Here is an 18,548-nt window from a genome sequence, read left to right as displayed (position 1 = left end):
TTCTTTGGCATTGCCTTTCTTTAGGTCCTTGTAATTTCTCATTTCATTGAATTGTTTGCTCAGTAGAAGTTAATTGAACAGCAATGTATAGTAAGGCCTTATACTAGTAAAATTGTTCTTAAAAAACCAGCACTGTAGGGAGGCTATAAGCCAGTGAGTAGGGTATCGGCATATAGATTGTTACATAGATACTGAGAAAAATGTGGAAACTTGTGGTCAGAGGAACCTAACCCAAGTTGGGAGTCTGATTTGCTCAATTAGAGATTGAATCTCAAAGCAGTACTAAGCTGACTGTGGAGAAGAGGAAAATACACATACACATCACTTGATTTATACATACTAAAGAAATATTACTTTAAAGACATTACTTTGGGTGATTATGTAGTATTCATTTTGCTGTTGCTTAAAAATAATTTTTAACTGATCATAATTTAGATTATCAGTAGTAGTACATCATTACACAGTTGATCTTTCATTATCCATATTTCAAGATATTCATTATCTTGAAATTGGAGCACTCACTAAAATTTATTTATAACCCTGAAGTTAGTACTCAGGGTGCTTTCCATGTGCGTGTACATGAGCAGAGCAGCAAAAAAAATTTGAGTCTTATGTTCACAGCTGATTTCCAATAAGGCGGTGCTTAACCTTATTTCAGCTCGCATGAACAGGTCTTTGTAGTGTATTTAGTGTGTTTTTGCATTTTTGTGCTTTTTTAAAAAAATTTTACTGTTTAAAGAGATATTTCAGTGATGTACTGAAGTGCTCTCTGATGTTCCCACTAAGCACAAGAAAGGTGTGATGTGCCTTATGGAGGGAATACATGTGTTAAAATAAGCTTCATTCAGGTAGGAGTTAAAGTGCTATTTGACCATGTGTTCAGTTTTGTAATAAACAGTCTTTATACAGGAACACACGTGAAAAAAGGTTATGTGTTGATGAGTTGACTTAATGCAGCATTTCCCTTAGGGGCAATGATTCAGTATTTGCTAATTCAGTGTTATGCAAGTTTATAGAATGTAACTGGTAAATAATGAGATAGCATGAATTTGACTTTTCATTTATGGCTAGGATTGATGAGTTAGATCAAGCTGGACAATATAGAGGTATAATTATTAAAGTATTGTGAAACTTCTAAAATATGTGCCCCTCTTCTGATAAACATCTCACCTCACTACCCTAAGTTTTCTTATATGTTCCCTTTAGCAAACATGCCCAGGTTGAGAATTTTAGTTTACAAGTTTTATTTTACCATCAGCCAGGCTAACATTTTATAAGCTAAGTGTTTATAGTGAAAACTGTTTTTTAAAATTTGCTAGATTTAATAGACTTTTATTGTGTTCACTGCTGTTTTAGCTTGCCCTCTGCCTCCAGTCAAAGAATAATTTATATAAAGCAGGGGTTGGCAAACATTTTCTCTTTAGGGCCACACATGGGCCACAGTCTCTGCTACTGTATGGGGAAAGCAGCAATATACAGTAGGTACTATTTTATGTTTATATTATAAGGGGAGGGATCATGACCAAAATTGTTTTGATTTCAGTAACTGTTGCCAGAGTAGGCTCCGGGAGTTGGTGATGGACAGGGAAACCTGGCATGCTGTAGTCCATGGGGTCGCAAAGAGTCGACAAGACTGAGTGACTGAGCTGAACTGAACAGTTGCCTTGACTTGCTGCTTTAGCCTAGAAAATAAAAAGGCTGTATTTTAAAATATTAAAAACTCAAACATTAAATCCAGTCCATTTAAAATTAAATTATTCTTGAAATCCCACTTCTTTCTCTTCCTTTAAGCAATTGCAGTACTTTGGGCTCATTGTATTTGGAGTTAGGCAGTCAATGGCCTAGTTTTATAAAAGTTGGTGAATACTATAGAATGGCTTATTTTATACATGTCTTAGTACTATTTGCTAGGTTTCAGTGAAGCCTTTGAATCATATTTTAGTTTCCACAATGGCAGTGGTTTAATTATTTATGCCTTTACAGATGCACCCCATAAAGATATTTTGTAGTTAAGGTTAGGTACTGTTTTAATGTAAAATAAATCATTTTATTGAATTATAAACAGTTGGAGAGCTAAACAAACTTGCTAAATAATCAGCTTATTGCATTCTTGCCAGAGTCTAATAGTTAGGCAAAACAGCAGCTTATCCTTTCCTTTCCTGCCTTACCTCTCCTGCATCATTTTTTTTTCTCTCTAGTGCTTGTCTTACCTTGAGGAGCTGTTGGTTTCACTTTTCCACAGACTACCTCTCTGACCAGCCAATTAAGTTTTCCAGGTGACTATGATGTCTTCCCTCGGAGAAGGCCTTGGCACCCCACTCCAGTACTCTTGTCTGGAAAATCCCATGGATGGAGGAGACTGGTAGGCTGCAGTCCATGGGGTTGCTAAGAGTCGGACACGACTGAGCGACTTCCCTTTCACTTTTCACTTTCATGCATTGGAGAAGGAAATGGCAACCCACTCCAGTGTTCTTGCCTGGAGAATCCCAGGGATGGCGGAGCCTTGTGAGCTGCCGTCTATGGGGTCGCACAGAGTTGGACACGACTAAAGCGACTTAGCAGCAGCAGCAGCAGCAGCATGATGCCTTCCCTAGCTACCTGTGAGAGGAGAAACTTTAGAAAAGAATAAAAATCACATAAATTCCTCATTTCCCAGTGTTGCTTTTTTATCATTGTGAAAGCATATACTGAGGGAGCGTGTGTAAACAGAACAATTCCCACTACTTTATCCTAAAAGTAAAGTATTTGAAAAAATCCTCACAAAAAAGTCCTTTTTTGTAGATGAAAAATGAGATGCTTTGATTTTTGACTTTATTGAGATATAATTGACAATATTGTAAGATATTTAAAGTGTACATTGTGAAAATCTGATATATGTATACATTATGAAAGGATTACTATTACTCCCCTCTAATTGATACATCTATCACTTCACATATTTATCTTTTTTTTTGGCCATCCCAGGGTGGCTTATGGGATCCTGCTTTCCCAACCACGAACCTGGGCCCTCAGCAGTAAAAGCTCAGACTCCTAACCACTGGAATTCCAGGGAATTCCCTTCCTATCTTTTTTAAAAATGTAAAATGCTTTATGAATATGCATGTTCCTTGGGCAAGGGCTATAATAATCTTCTCTGCGTTATGCCAATTAATGTACAACTGAAGTCAGCACTGGGATACTATTTTATAAGTAAAAATAAAATTTTTATTTTTAAATTTTATTTGGCCTTGCAGTGTGGCTTGTGGAATTTTAGTTCCCCAAGCACAGAGTCCTAACCACTGGACCACTAAGGAATTCCCCAAAATGAACTTCTCTTTAGTATTCACCTGTTAAGATTTTGTTTTCCCCAAATGTGCATGTAAAAGATGTGTATATATGATATACTTAAGTTCATAGGTTAAGGTTTCTGAAAAGCTGGATCATAGCACTAGTAATTAGAAGAAACCTCTAGATCTACGCTAATACAGTAGCCACTAGCCACTTGAAGCAAAGTACCTGAAATATGGCTCTCTGAATTGAGATGTTGAATAAATGTAAAATTCACACTGGATTATTCTGAAGACTTAGTACAACGAAAAAGAGTTGTAAAATATCTTATTGATAATTTTTATATTGACTATATGTTGTAGTGTATATCAGATTTATTGAGTTAAAATATATTATTAAAATTTCACATTTCTTTTATTAAAATGTGGATTATAAAATTTTTAATTACATATGTGGCTTTTGTTTGTAACTTACTTTATTTGTAGCTCGCTGCTGGACAGCACTGTTGTAAATTATGTGATCTTTCAACATAATCAAATACCAGTTTACAAGACCCATTTAAAATGACCTAGAAATTCTATAGCTTTTTTTTACTTTCTGATTCAGTATTGAAAAATACTGTACAGAACACTTTGATTCTTCTTTTTGTAATTTTTGACTGCACTGTGTGGCAAGTGGGATCTCAGTTCCTCAACCAGGGATTGAACCCACGCTCCCTGCAGTCGAAGTGCATAGTCCCAATCACTAGACCACCAGGGAAGTCTGCTGCTGCTGCTAAGTCGCTTCAGTCATGTCCGACTCTGTGCAACCCCATAGACGGCAGCCCACGAGGCTCCCCTGTCCCTGGGATTCTCCAGGCAAGAACACTGGAGTGCGTTGCCATTGCCTTCTCCAATACAGGAAAGTGAAAGTGAAGTCGCTGAGTCTTGTCTGACTCTTAGCGACCCCATGGATTGTGGCCCACCAGGCTCCTCCATCCATGAGATTTTCCAGGCAAGAGTACTGGAGTGGGGTGCCGCTGCCTTCTCCGAGGGAAGTCTGAGAACTCTTTAATGCTAAAATTTAAGAAAGTATGAGATTAGCCCACAGTCTATTCACTAGCCCTGTGGAAGTTTTTCAGTGACTTCTTGTAAAAGAGGGTTGGAAAGAAGGGCAAGTTATTATTGGGCTATTTTATTAGGAAACATTTTAATATTACCACAGAATAAAATCAATTCTATATTCCCCAAAGGGAAATACTTTCTTGAAAAGTATGGACTATTTATTATACCTGAGTGTCTGCAGATAACACTACTATTTTTTCAATAAACATTAAAGCCATTTTATTTATTTTTTAAAGAGTGTATACTTAAATTTTTTTTTTAATTTTATTACTTTTTTTGGGTAAAGACTGTTAAAGTGGTAAAATTGAATGGATACATTCTATTATAGTGCTTTGTGCTGGGAAAACTATTGTAAAAAAAAGCAGTGATGGAATCAAAACTTGGAAAAATCAAAATTTGAGAACTTGGGGATTACTAATATAGCTATAGTGATTAAAATACTGGGAAATTTAGGTGGCATAGACAGTAGTCCAAGGAGAATTATGATTGATAAGTCTCTCCTTCCTGTCAAACTTTTAATGTTAGTTTGATATCTTTTCCTGGTGTTTTTGGAAGCTTACAAATATTGATGAAACTTTTTACCTTAGTAAGAGAACTAAGATAATTTCACTAGCTTACTAAGAGAACTTAAAAAGGCATTTCACTATCTTCAAAGTAAATTGACACTTAAGATAGGAAACAAGGTTTGAAATAGTTTATTTCAAAGTGAAAGTGAAGGTTGCTCAGTCGTGTCCAACTCTGCAACCCCAAGGACCATGGAGAAGTCCATGGAATTCTCAAGGCCAAAATACTGGAGAGGGTAGCCTTTCCTTTCTCCAGGGGATCTTCCCGACCCAGGGATCACACCCAGGTCTCCCGCATTACAGGTGGATTCTTCACCAGCTGAGCCACAAGGAAAGCCCAAAGTTTATTTTGAAGACCTATGGAATTAGCACTTCTTGAAACATAAAGGAGCAGTCATTAGGTAAAAAAATTGACATTTAAAACTTTCTCAGCAATCTGATCATAACTTCTTTGTGTCAGCTTCTTAAAGTGAGCCTTCCTAAATCTTATGATTTAATCTGATGAATAATTTTATGCTTTTTCTTCTGGGCTTTGAGTTCTTGGTCCAAAACACAAACCCTTCCCCTTCCTATCTTTCTTTCTAAATTATAATAATCTTTCAAGATACTGCACATTTTTCTGAAACACATTTTTTTTCTGAAAAATGAAACATTTTTTCTTTTTCATCCCCACCACTCTGTCCAGAGTGAGCATATAATTAACATTTGTATAGTGTTTTCCTTTTAAAAGCCCTTTCCATATTTTCTCATTCTATATGTCAATCTAGTGAGGTGGATGATGTTACTCATTTTGGAGAATAAGGGAATAATACCTGGTTTTTCCAGAACTTTGTATAGATGCTAAATAACACAACTAAGAATACTGGAACCAAATTCTCTCATCCCAAATCTGATGCTCTTTCTTCTGTGCCTCAATGCCCCCTTTACTCCTGTTTTAGTTACATAACACCATTTAGCTTTTAATTGTTTATGGTCTTTGTATCAAACTATTTAATTTGATTGCTAGCTGTAGACTTGAGATATGTACAGATTTGTACATGGGGAATGAAAATGGAAAAGATGATAAGAGCTGAATACATCTCTTCTTAATAACAATTGAAGAGGTCATTAAGAATTCTTTATCAGCCTGTTAGCTTCTGAAAGCATTATATCTTCTGAAAGCATGATACCCAGGCTTGCTGCTTTTCCTCTAGCCAAGCCACTACCTACCTTAGTGCCAAATTTTTAGTATAATTTGTATTTATTGTTTTATAATCTTAGATTTTTAAAAATTAATTTATTTTTGGTTGCACTGGGTCTTCATTACTGAATTTGGTTTTCTCTAGTTGCAGTGAGCAAGGACTACTCTCTCGTTTCCATGTGTGGGTGTCTCACTGCAATAGCTTCTCTTTGCCAAGCACAGACTCTAGGGCACATGGGCATATCTATTTTTGAAAACAAGTGTAGTACCCATTAGATACTATAAAATGGGCACTCAAATACTTCTGTTGACTGCCTAATTCCAAATATGAGTCCAAATTACTGTAATTACCCAAAGAAGGACATTTAGAGTTAAGAAAAAAAAAACAGGGTTTCTAGAACAATTTAAGTAGATGGTTGTTTAATGTCTTAAAGATACTTGTTTTTAGTTTAAATTTTCTGTTTTGTGACCTGGATGTAGTAAGAAATGAATCTTTTCAAAATATTTTAATTTTTTTCCTAAAGTTATATTTGTACCCATGACAAAATTTTTAGGTATTATAACTTATGCTCATTCCACAAGAATGAGAATATAGAATCCAAATTTCAAACTCATAAGCAATTTGCTGTAATAAATCTATGATAATGATGCCTCAGTGCTTTGAAGGCATTTTAGGAAAGTATAAAATGCAGAGATAAAATATATTAGATGGCCAGTAGTTTGATTATATGTAATTATTTAGGTCTTATCTAAAACGAGGGCCAAATATCAGAACAGACACAGCCTAATAGTACTCCTCGCACGCCTACTAAGTTGCTTCAGTCATGTCCAACTTTTTGTGACCCTATGGACTGTAGCCTGCCAGGCTCCTCTGTCCATGGGATTCTTCAGGCAAGAATAGTTGAGTAGGTTGCCATGCCCTCCTCCAGGCCATCTTCCAAACCCAGGGATCAAACCTGAGTTTCTAATGTGTACTACGTTGGCAGGCAGGTTTTATCACTAGTGCCACCTGGGAAGCCCAATAATATTGTTTATATTAATATTGGGTCAGTGTCTATTTAACTATTGTTAGAAATATCTTAAATCACTATTAGATTGATAACTACTGAAAAGCTCTTTGAAATCTTATCACTAGTTTCAATATCAGATGTATATGCCTGTATATAGATTACATATGAGAAAGCACATGGTAGTGTTTGATAAACTGTAAACATATAATTATTATTAAAGGGAAGACATAGAACAGTTTTTTTAAAAAACATTGATTAAGAGGCTAAAATTCAGAGATAAAGGTCTGAAAAGGGGACATGGAAAGGGGCATGATCTTAGAGGATGCCCAAGTTCTTTGGGGATGATTCTGGTAGTTACTCTAATGCTTTATAAGTAAAATTTCCTCAGTGAAGAGAGACGATTAGTCAGTAGACCTCCAAGTAGTAGCAGAATAGTTTGTATAACTTAAAATAATGAAAACAATTTATAAATGTCATTGTATAAATTTTAGTGCTTTCATGTATATTATCTGATTCTCACAGTAACTTTTGTCAGGAATTCAGAGAAATTAAATGACTTGCCTAAATTACCTATTAAATGGCAGAGCTGAGAGTAGGAACCAAGCATTGAAATTCTTAGGTCTTTTCTTCTTTTTCTTAAATTTATTGTTAATTGGAGGATGATTACAGTGTTATTTTGGTTTCTGCTGTACATCAACATGAAGGTCTTTATTTATTTTTTCTTTTCTTTTTTTTAAGGTCTTTATTATTTGACTTACTCTTTAGACATCTGTAGTCCCTTTATGGGAGAAGGCAATGGCACCCCACTCCAGTGCTCTTGCCTGGAAAATCCCATGGACGGAGGAGCCTGGTGGGCTGCAGTCCATGGGGTCGTGAAGAATTGGACACGACTGAGCGACTTCACTTTCACTTTTCACTTTCATGCATTGGAGAAGGAAATGGCAACCCACTCCAGTGTTCTTGCCTGGAGAATCCCATGGACGGAGAAGCCTGGTAGGCTTCAGTCCATGGGGTCGCACAGAGTCGGACACGACTGAAGCGACTTAGCAGCAGCAGCAGTCCCTTTATTCTAGTCCCCTAATAGTTGAAAATGCAATGATGATAGTTTTCTCAAGGCATCTTTCAAGTAATACAGAATGATTGAAGTATATAAAGCAGCAACAGAAATCAAGACTGAAAAGATCTGACTCTAAAATCAAAGATATATATTAAATAAACACTAAACTTCTTATCCACTTATTTTAAAATTGTTATAAATAACAACTTCCTTTTTTTAGGTCAGTTTTAGGTTCACAGCACAACTGAATGGAAGGTACAGAAATACAGAATTTTCCCATATACCTCCTGCCTCTACACATGCATAGCGCCCCCCGCTACATTATCAACATCTCCCACTATAGATGGAACATATGTTTACAACTCATGAACTTATGCTGTGTGTGCTTAGTCGGTTAGTCGTATCCAGTTCTTTGTGACCCTATGGACTACAGCCTGCCAGGCTCCTCTGTCCATGGGGATTCTCTAGGTAAGAATACTGGAGTGGGTTGCCATGCCCTCCTCCAAGGCGTCTTCTCAACCCAGGGATCAAACCCAGGTCTCAATCTCGCATTGCAGGTGGATTCTTTACTGACTGAGCCACCAGGGAAGCCCAAGAATACTAGAGTGGGTAGCTTATCCCTTCTCCAGAGAATCTTCCTGACCTAGGAATTGAACCGGGGTCTCCTGCACTGCAGGTAGATTCTTTACCAGCTGAGCTACCAGGGTAGCCCCATGAATTGATACTAATAAATTATTATCACCCAGAGTCCATAATTTACATTAGGTTTCACTCTTGGTGTTGTATATTCTATGAGTTTGGACAAATCTGTATATTGACATGTGCCTACCTTTCGGTATCATACTGAGTAGTTTCACTACCTTAAAATCCTCTGTACCCCACCTATTTATCCTTCCCTTCCCACTAACCCTTGGCAACAGCTGATCTTTTTATTGTCTCCATAGTTTTGCCTTTTTGAAAATAATATATAGCGTGTAGCCTTTTCAGACTGGCTTCTTTGATTTAGTAATATGCATTTGTTTCCTCCATGTTTTTACATGGTTTGATGGCTAATTTCTTTTAACTTTCTTATTTTTAAATTTATTTTATTTTGAGAAAGTCATTTTTAGTGCTGAATAATGTTCCATTGTCTGAATGGAATTTTACCACAGTTTATTCACCTACTGAAGGACATTGTGTCCAAGTTTTGGCACTTATGAATAAAGCTGCTATAAACATTCATGTGCAAGTTTTTGTGTGGATGTTGGTTTTCAGCTCTTCTGAGGAATACCAAGGAACATGATTGCCAGATCACACAATAAATGTATTTTAGTTTTGTAAGAAATCACCAAACTCTCTGTCAAAGTAGAAGACATGCCTACCAGCACTGAAAGAGAGTAACTATTATTCTATGCCAGCATTGGTACTGCCAGAGTTCTGAATTTTGGCCATTCTAATAGGTGTGTTATGATATTTTATCGTTTTAATTTGCATTTCCCTGATGATGCTTCTGAACGGTGGTGTTGGAGAAGACTCTTGAGAGTCTCTTGGACTGCAAGGAGATCCAACCAGTCCATTCTAAAGGAGATCAGTCCTGGGTGTTCTTTGGAAGGACTGAAGCAAAAGTTGAAACTCCAATACTTTGGCCACCTCATGCGAAGAGTTGACTCATTGGAAAAGACCCTGATGCTGGGAGGGATTGGGGGCAGGAGGAGAAGGGGACAACAGAGGATGAGATGGCTGGATGGCATCACCGACTCGATGGACATGAGTTTGGGTGAACTCCGGGAGCTGGTGGTGGACAGGGAGGCCTGGCGTGCTGTAGTTCATGGGGTTGCAAAGAGTCGGACATGACTGAGCAACTTAACTGAACTGATGACGTACATTATGGAGCATCTTTGTATGCTTAGGGCTTCCCTGATAGCTCAGTTGGTAAAGAATCCACCTGCAATGCAGGAGACACCAGTTCAGTTCCTGGGTCGGGAGGATCCACTGGAGAAGGGATAGGCTACCCACTCCAGTAATCTTGGGCTTCCCTTGTGGCTCAGCTGGTAAAGAATCTGCCTGTAATGTGGGAGACCTGGGTTCGATCCTTGGGTTGGGAAGGTCCCCCTGGAAAAGGGAAAGGCTACCCACTCCAGTATTCTGGCCTGGAGAATTCCATGGACTGTCCATGGGATCGCAAAGAGTCAGACACAACTGAGTGACTTTCACATTTTTATATGCTTATTTACCATCTGTATATCTTCTTTGCTGACATGTGTTAAGGTGTTTGTTAAGGTCTAAAAAATGTTAACTCATCTTTTAAACTGAGTTGTTCTCTTATTGTTGAGTTTTAAGAGTTATTTATGTATTTTGATAACAATCCCTTACTAGATATATCTTTTGAAATATTTTCTTACTGTCTATGCTTTGTCTTTTCATCCTTCTATCAGTGTCTTTTTCAGTAGAAAATTTTAATTTTAATGAAATCCAGCCTATTAACGCTTTCTTTCATGAACTGTGCCTTTGTTATCATATTTTTTAAAATAAAAAGCATTGCCAAAACAAATGTCATATAGATTTTTTTCGTCTGCTCTAAGGAGTTTTATCATTTTCCATTTAGGTCTGCGATCCATTTTGAGTTATTTTTTGTGAAAGGTATGAAGTCTGTATCTAGATACATTTCTTTACAAGTGGGTGTCCAGTAGTTCAAACACTATGAGAAACATCTTTTTTCTATTGTATTTCCTTCGTTACTTGGTCAAAGATAAGTTGACTATATGAGTTTATTTTTGGGCTCCCTATTCTGTTTTATTGATCTGCTTGCCTTTTCTGATCTATTGTTCTTTCACCAGCACCATACTGTCTTAATTACTGTATTTGAAATACAGTGTGTTTGAACACAATGAATACCACGTATAACAGAATGATTTAAGATGATTTAAAATTTTAAACATAGTCAAAATGAGTAAGTAGAAAATATTAACTGGAATATTTGGAAAAGGCCATTTCTTCTTAGTTGGATAGCTTTGTGTGAGTGGATGCGTGTGCTTGTAAATAAGGGTATTTTGTTACACACATGTTACAGTAATCGTTTTTCTAGGAAAAAATTCTTCTAGTTCATATGATAAGCACTGTCATAATAGTAGCTAACACTTCCATGGACATCATTATTTGCCAATCACATTTAAGTACATCACACATTTATCTCATTTAATCCTCCCTCCAGCCCTTTGAAGTAGGTAGTAATATCAATCCTGTTTTACAGATAAGGAAACTTGAGGCTCAGAGAGGTTTAAGTCCAAGGCCACACAACCAATAGGTGGTATTGCCAGGATTCTAATACAGGTAGTCTAACTCCAGAGTCTGTGCTTTTAACCATTACACTATCAATATTCCCTGATGCACCTTAGGAGATTTTATAGCCACTATTCAAATATCTCCAACACTGTTAAACAAGGTATAAAAGACTTGGTTTACTTATTCTTGGATAAGAAGCATCAGGGAATGGAAGTTATAATTTACTAACATTAATACTAGATGAGAAATTTCAGGTCTGAATATACCCAGTTAAAGAATTAATTAAATATTAATAGAAGTTTTCAGCAGGAATATCAGTAAACTGTTAGAAATCATTTGTCTTCAAGTATTTCAGTGATGTAAATTTTAATAGTACTTTCATCTGAGACTTTAGAAGGCATACTGTCTTTCTCTGTATTTATTATAAACTGAGAAATGGTTTGTGAGTTGGAGAAATAAAACTTGTTTTCTTATCATCTATGAATAAAGCCAAAGTAGAAGGTAAAGATGGTATCAGTTGAATGATTAGTTATAAACTTCTAGTTTTTTTTTTGTAGTTAAAATGCTACCTTTAGCTCTCATTATCTAAACATATTTAATATTTAAATTGTGATTATCAAATAAAGAACTCATACTTCTTTAAAAAATAATTTCTCTGTACTTATTATTAAAGTATAATATTCCAAGAAGGGAATTTTGTTAAATCTATTAAAAATAAAATGTAATGTCATTAGAATATTTGATTCTGGCCCTTGACTCCCCTCAAACTTATTATTAAGCACAAAAGCTTTGTTGCTATTAACTTTTATAAACAAAATAATAAATATAAAGTTTTATGATTTGGTTGAAAAATTAAAATCATTTCTTTAAAATACATTTTAACTGTCCTTCAGTTAGAGAGGATCCACCTCTACCCCAGCATAAGAACTTGACCTTGTAAACTGCAACCATTAAAGAATCTCAGTGTTTGTAATTTTCTTTTAATAAAAGGAAGAAAATTGTGTTTTCATGGAATAATCTCATCAGTGTTTGAATAGTAAAAATAAAAAAACACAAATGCTAATTTCATATCTTTTGTTAAAAATATAGAGCCTTAAAGAAATTAAAGGAAAAAAATGTATGCTTTCCTAACTCATTAGTTTTTGTTCTCTTCATGCTTTCTGCCACATATACACATACCTATAAAATCAAATAAGCAATGATTTATGTAATTTCTAAAGTGTTTCAAATAGACTTATTATGTAATTTTTTTGGTTTTTAAAAATACATTTATTAAATGAATGTTGTTTACATCTCTGCTCCATTTACCCTACAGGCTGCCATTATTGTTCCTTTTACACACTCTATTGTCACGATAATTATTTACAGGGAAACAACTGCTCTTTACCGCCCCCCCCCCGCAAAAGAAAAAGCCACCCCCATTCATCTCAAACAAACTCTGATGAAGAAAATTCAATACAAAGTGATTGTGTAATGGATTTTCAGCTCTTAAGTGGTAGAAGAGACAACTCAGTCTGAAAAAGTAAATGTAAGAGTAAAATGTTTCTCAAGTACTATGTAATTTAATAATGACCACATTGATTTATTACCCTCTTGCGTGTAATTGCAGTGGGTATATTTGTATATATAATTTTTCTTATTATTTTCTAAGGACAAATTTCCAGGTATGATATTTATAGTGCTTCTAAAATCATTTTAAATAAACCATTCCCAAATGTTGGAAAGAATTATTTATACTGCTTATTTTAACAAAACCTAGTTAGAATTTTTTCATTTAAAGTCTTATAATTGCCTCCTTATTAACTTGGAATTCCAAGTTGAGGTGAATTCTTGCATTTCACCGCTGCTACTCTAATCCTTTTGTTATTTATGCTATTTGAAAAAATATGAAAATCGTTTATCACCCTTCTCTCTGCGTGATAAGCCAGATTTCTTTCCATTTGTTGATATGTAATGCATCTTTCAGAAATGCGAAAGATCTAGTAGTCTTTGGCTTCTAAAATCATTTAATATGTCAATTCCTAATAATATTTCTAGCTCTCTGAAAATGATTGAATCAGATAAGAATCTGGTTTTTTTTTTTTAGTTCCCAGAATTGCCCTCCAGAACAATTTAATACTTTTTATACTGCTATACCAGTGTTCTTTGATAATGAATATTTAATGGACTTTTTTTAGAAACTAATTCTAGAATACATTATTTTTATTATATTTTTATTCTACTCTCAGTGCTGGTCCTTGCACTGGATTCCAAATTGCAATATGCTTTTCTAAAAAGTAAGAGTCTTAAGGTAACTTTTGATCTTAGCATTTTCCCCCAAGTTTTTTGGACTTGGAAAGTTTATCTTTGACATTAAGTATTCCTTGGTGGTACTAAAAATTTTTGCTGAATAGCTTACAAACCTCTGTAACCTGTAAGTAGGCTAGATAGATATTATACTTTCCTATACCAAGGTGTTTTTAAAGAAGAGTTTTGAGAAATAGTAAATCTTAGCTGTTTAAATGCACAAAGATGAACATTATGAAAGAACTGCTGAATCATTTTCGTAAGGCTGCTTGGTTTATAGAGTAGGCGTTCCCATATTGTTAAAGCTTAACGTGATCACTGCCTTTTCATTATCCTACACATATATGTACATTTAGTTTTTCTCATAAATGCTCTTTTTTCTTTTCATTTTACAGACTTAAGATATTTAAATACAGTGCTCTGTGCAATTCTTTTGATATTTTCTTATCAATCCATCTTTACAATATTAGAACTAGGAACAGTTTTGAAAAGATGAAGGAAGAAACTATGTAGAAGATAAAAGATGAGTTATATACACTGAAAATATTTCTTATAAATATCCAAAATATATATTAGAAAAGCAGGCATCAAAACAGTGTATAAATGATATATGATGTAAACTTTTTAAAATAAAAAATAGAAAACTACAGAAAATAACCATAAATATTCATAGGAAAAGACAGGATTAGAAGGAAATACACTGACATTTATTGAGAATTATCTAAAGTGGTAAGATAGGAAGTTTTTTAAGATTAAAAACTTTTGTTCTGTCTTTTTTCTTTCTGTGTTTTCCAAAATCTTCAATGAGTGTTTATAATTAGGGAAAATGTGTTTTTAAAAGAAAAAAATATTTCTCATATTATACCTTGTAAATAGCATATCCAGATTGTAAGCTGATCCAGTTAAAGTCTTAAAAGAAACGTTGAGTTTTTACTGCCTGAAACCTGATACTTTTTCCTGTCTTTCCGGAAGCAGCACAAAAATTCTTTAAATAGTGACCCTAGGAATGAGGAGGGCGGATCTCATTCTGTTTTAGTTGAAGTAACTAAATCAGATATGAAGCTTTCACAAGTATTAGTCTGCCTGAACTATTAACTCTTGCATACTACAAAAAACCCCACAAAACTTACCAAAATCATCAGCTAAAGACATATTTAAGTCCTTTACTTATTTTAAAATATTGTGTTTGATACTTATGATATATAGTCTTTTACAATGTGAAATTCCTGGCATTTTTGATTGCAGACCCTAGGAATTTTGAAAATGACACAAATTATTTGACAATTTTAATTTAAACCATATTTTAATACTGTATATCTTGAATGACTTGAAGTTGAAATTAAAATAACTTCATTTGTATGTATCTAATTTTAATAAGATACTTAATGGCTATAATGATTTTTTTGTTGCTTTTTCACTTAGAATGGATTAAGTAAATGTGTAGTTATGATATTCTATGCTGATATACTGGTTTCTTAATCCACTTGGCCTCTTAAAAAGGAAACAAGTATGGTGGAGCCAGAAGGAAAAGGAATAGTTAATCATGGAGGAGGAGAAAACCTAGCTCGGTACTAGAGGCAGCTGGGGAAGTGACGTCCTGTAGCATTTGCTGTTCTAGAAAGTGCAGAGACACGTAGTGAAAATGGGAGGATCTAGAAGGAGGCCGTCTCCCGTGTAGTGTATATTTATCTGTAAGTGAGCCGTTGGGGAAGGAATTAAATACTGAGGCGCTGTCTGCTTGCTGCCTTAAGACAGCGAAGCTGAATTGCTGATTTGCTTTAACTTTTAAAATACCCAGCTTGGTTTATTTTTCTTAGAATCATTGTATTGCTAAGACTGGGGACGCTGTTTTCTTTCACAAAGGGAAATCTAAGTTCATTTCAAGGCACTCGAAATGGGGAAAGACTATTATTGCATTTTGGGAATTGAAAAAGGAGCTTCAGATGAAGATATTAAAAAGGCTTACCGAAAACAAGCCCTCAGATTTCATCCGGACAAGAACAAATCTCCTCAGGCAGAGGAAAGATTTAAAGAGGTCGCAGAAGCTTATGAAGTATTGAGTGATCCTAAAAAGAGAGAAATATATGATCAGTTTGGGGAGGAAGGTAAGAATTCAGTGTATATCTTTCTGTCTCTCTTTTTTCTCTATCAGCTTTCTGGTTATTAAATTCTCTGACATTTCAAAAGTAGAAAGACAAATAATGGATAAAAGCAAGATTTCATCCCTGATCATATGAATGAATGTTACATAGCTATGAATGAAATGTACTTGTTTGTCTTTTTTTGGATTTTGACATTTTGTGCAATATATATGTTCTCCCATTAGATTTGTATTGTTGACATTGTATTTGAAAAGAAACCTTAAATTCCCATACTCATTAAGAAATTGTGTCAGAAGTCTTATGCAACCTGTTTTTTTTTTTTTTTTTTTCTAATGAATTTTCTGTCAGAGCCAATAAAGATTCTTCAGTCATTTAAAATCTTAAGATTGGCAGTTCAAACTCTGGGTAGTTTATATTTTATTCACAAAAACAAAAGAAGTTTTTTGCCTTTTTTCTTATGGCAAAGCTAGTTTAGATTAAACAGGACAGAATCTTCTCTCTGAGAAGCCGAAGGCCCAGGCATTTAGCTGTAGTTGTTTTTGGCATTCTGCCTGGAGAGGAAAGAATTTTCCTGATGTCATAAAATACCAGAACAAGTTTTTAGCTTAATTGTAAACAGTAATTGTGTGCCAAGAAAATGAGATCTCAGAAATGCAATTTTTGACCTAAAATGGCCACCTCCTTAGAACAATGACTGATTTACTTTAAGATAACATTATTTCATTTGAAATTTTACTATCTAGGTGTAGAGGAAGGCATGATAACTTCCCTTTCCTCTCCCTGCCACACTTTTATTTCTTGGATTGTGAGATCTGAAACTAGTTGAATACAGTAAATGGAAGTAAAATTTAAGATTATCCTTTTATCATTCTGGATTTTAAATTGTCCATCATCGCCATATAAATGTAGCTGTAAAGTAAGACTATTTAAAATTGCTGATTGACAACAAGAACATTTTAATTTTTACAAGTTCTGGAATTTCAACTTTTTATATCAGGACTAAGTTATTTTATTACTAATTTTTCTCCCCAAATATTATTTTAAAATCATTCATTGTAGTTATGAAAACTTTTTTTTGCTTTATTGCATTTAATGTTAAATTTCCCTAATTAAAAATCTATCTTAAAATTCAATGAAGTGGTAACTGTATTTTGAGTTAAAAAGTTAAATTTAGTTAAGCAGGGTAATTGTGTAGAGGTTGTTTTTTTTTTTCTTGTTATGCTTTTTCTTTTTGATCTGAGTTGCCCCAAATTGCAGTTTCTGCTGCTATGAGGACCTGCAGTGTCAGGTTCCTGCAAAGTAAAGACTGAAAAAAGCAAGTAGTGGGCAGTTCAGTCCTGCTGGTTCCTTATGGCTGTACTACTCAAAATACTATGATTTGTTTCTTCATCTCAAAAGCTAAGCAAGATTCTCAGATACTACTAGCTATATACTACTCTTTCTGAAGAAGTTATTTTGTAATTTTTGTAAAGAAATCTACAAACATGATATAACACTATGAATTCCCATGAAAAAGCAAATACCCATTGATTTAATCCACACCTCACTAACAGCCCAAATCTGTCTATAACTAAACCATAAGATTTAGTGTTTCTAAGGATATTTATCTTCAGAATTTTCAAGTCACCAAATGATACATTTTTCTTGGCTTAACATTACCTCTTAATAGTGTTTTTCTTGAGTTATATTTCTCCAGTTTGATTTTTACTGAGCGTCATCAGTGAAGTGAATTTTTAAAAAACAGGATCATTTGTGTACCCCAAGTCTTTTAGATAGTTGATATAAGCAATAAAAGTAATAGTGAGGGAAGAATAAGTTTTTTAAAGCATTGAAATATATTATTCAGAAATACTATTTTCTACTTATATTGCTTTAAAATAGTTAAAATGAAAGTTATTTGATTATGTTTTAGAAATTATTCTTCCTTTACAGAAAAGCATTAAAATTATTTATCCTTTATTCAAAGTATCTCATTAAGTATACTGTTAAAACGTAGAAAAATATTTTTGTTTCTTTGCCTGTCATTGATCTGTTTGTGCTTGCAGGCCTGGTTGCATAGCCCTCTGTGTTTCTCTAGAAGTAACAAAACGCTAATTTACCTGGTACACTTTCCCCCCGAATTATTATATTCTCTTTTACAACCTGAAGCTATGGGAATAAACCATGAACTGAGAATTGCATGAGTTAAACGTGCTAAATTTATATATTTAGGACCTAAGATAGCCAGTGATCCCAGTATATTTGTGTTTTGAAAATGTCTAATATCCACAATTTTAAATGCTGGGTTTTAAAAAAGCTGGATAAAAAAAGAGATGTTTTAAATTTACCGTATGACCCAGCATTTCCACTCCTGGGAATCTATAAAAGAGAAATGAAAATGCAGGTCCACACAAAGACATGTACGTGAGTGTTCATAGCAGCATCATTTGTGATGGCCCCAAATGAAAATATCCGAAAGTATCATCTTTTAGTAAATGGATAAATGAAGTGTGGTATATATGTATACACACACACTACTTAGCAATTAAAAGGACTGATTTAACAAAACATGCTTTGTAAATGAAATAACCTCAAACATTATAAATCATATAAATGACTACATATTCTATTATTCCATTTATATGAAATGCATGGAAAAGGCAAATTTATAGACAAAACAGATCAGTGGTTGCCTAGAGCTAGAGTTGGTAGCAAGGATTAACTCCAAATAGAAATGAAA

General features: G+C 34.4%; 1 protein-coding gene and 1 pseudogene across 3 annotated transcripts in view; one reads left to right on the top strand and one right to left on the bottom strand.

Annotated features, from left to right (window-relative positions):
* The window catches only part of DNAJB4 (DnaJ heat shock protein family (Hsp40) member B4), a 45,761-nt gene that overhangs the window by 18,823 nt on the left and 8,390 nt on the right, over nucleotides 1-18,548 (top strand). Inside the window, exon 1 of one of the 3 annotated variants that reach the window (XM_027536832.1) lies at nucleotides 15,190-15,832. The exons of the other annotated variants lie outside the window; for them this stretch is intronic. Within the exon in view, the coding sequence (XP_027392633.1) occupies nucleotides 15,622-15,832 (211 nt within the window). The 5' untranslated portion in view covers nucleotides 15,190-15,621. Of the gene's footprint in view, nucleotides 1-15,189; nucleotides 15,833-18,548 lie in introns of those variants that run through there. 3 annotated transcript variants of the gene reach the window in all.
* LOC113890592 lies at nucleotides 3,073-3,168 on the bottom strand (annotated as a pseudogene).

This window comes from Bos indicus x Bos taurus, chromosome 3 (genome assembly GCF_003369695.1).
Source record: "Bos indicus x Bos taurus breed Angus x Brahman F1 hybrid chromosome 3, Bos_hybrid_MaternalHap_v2.0, whole genome shotgun sequence".
NCBI lineage: Eukaryota > Metazoa > Chordata > Mammalia > Artiodactyla > Bovidae > Bos > Bos indicus x Bos taurus.
This window is presented reverse-complemented; position numbering and strand designations above follow the sequence as displayed.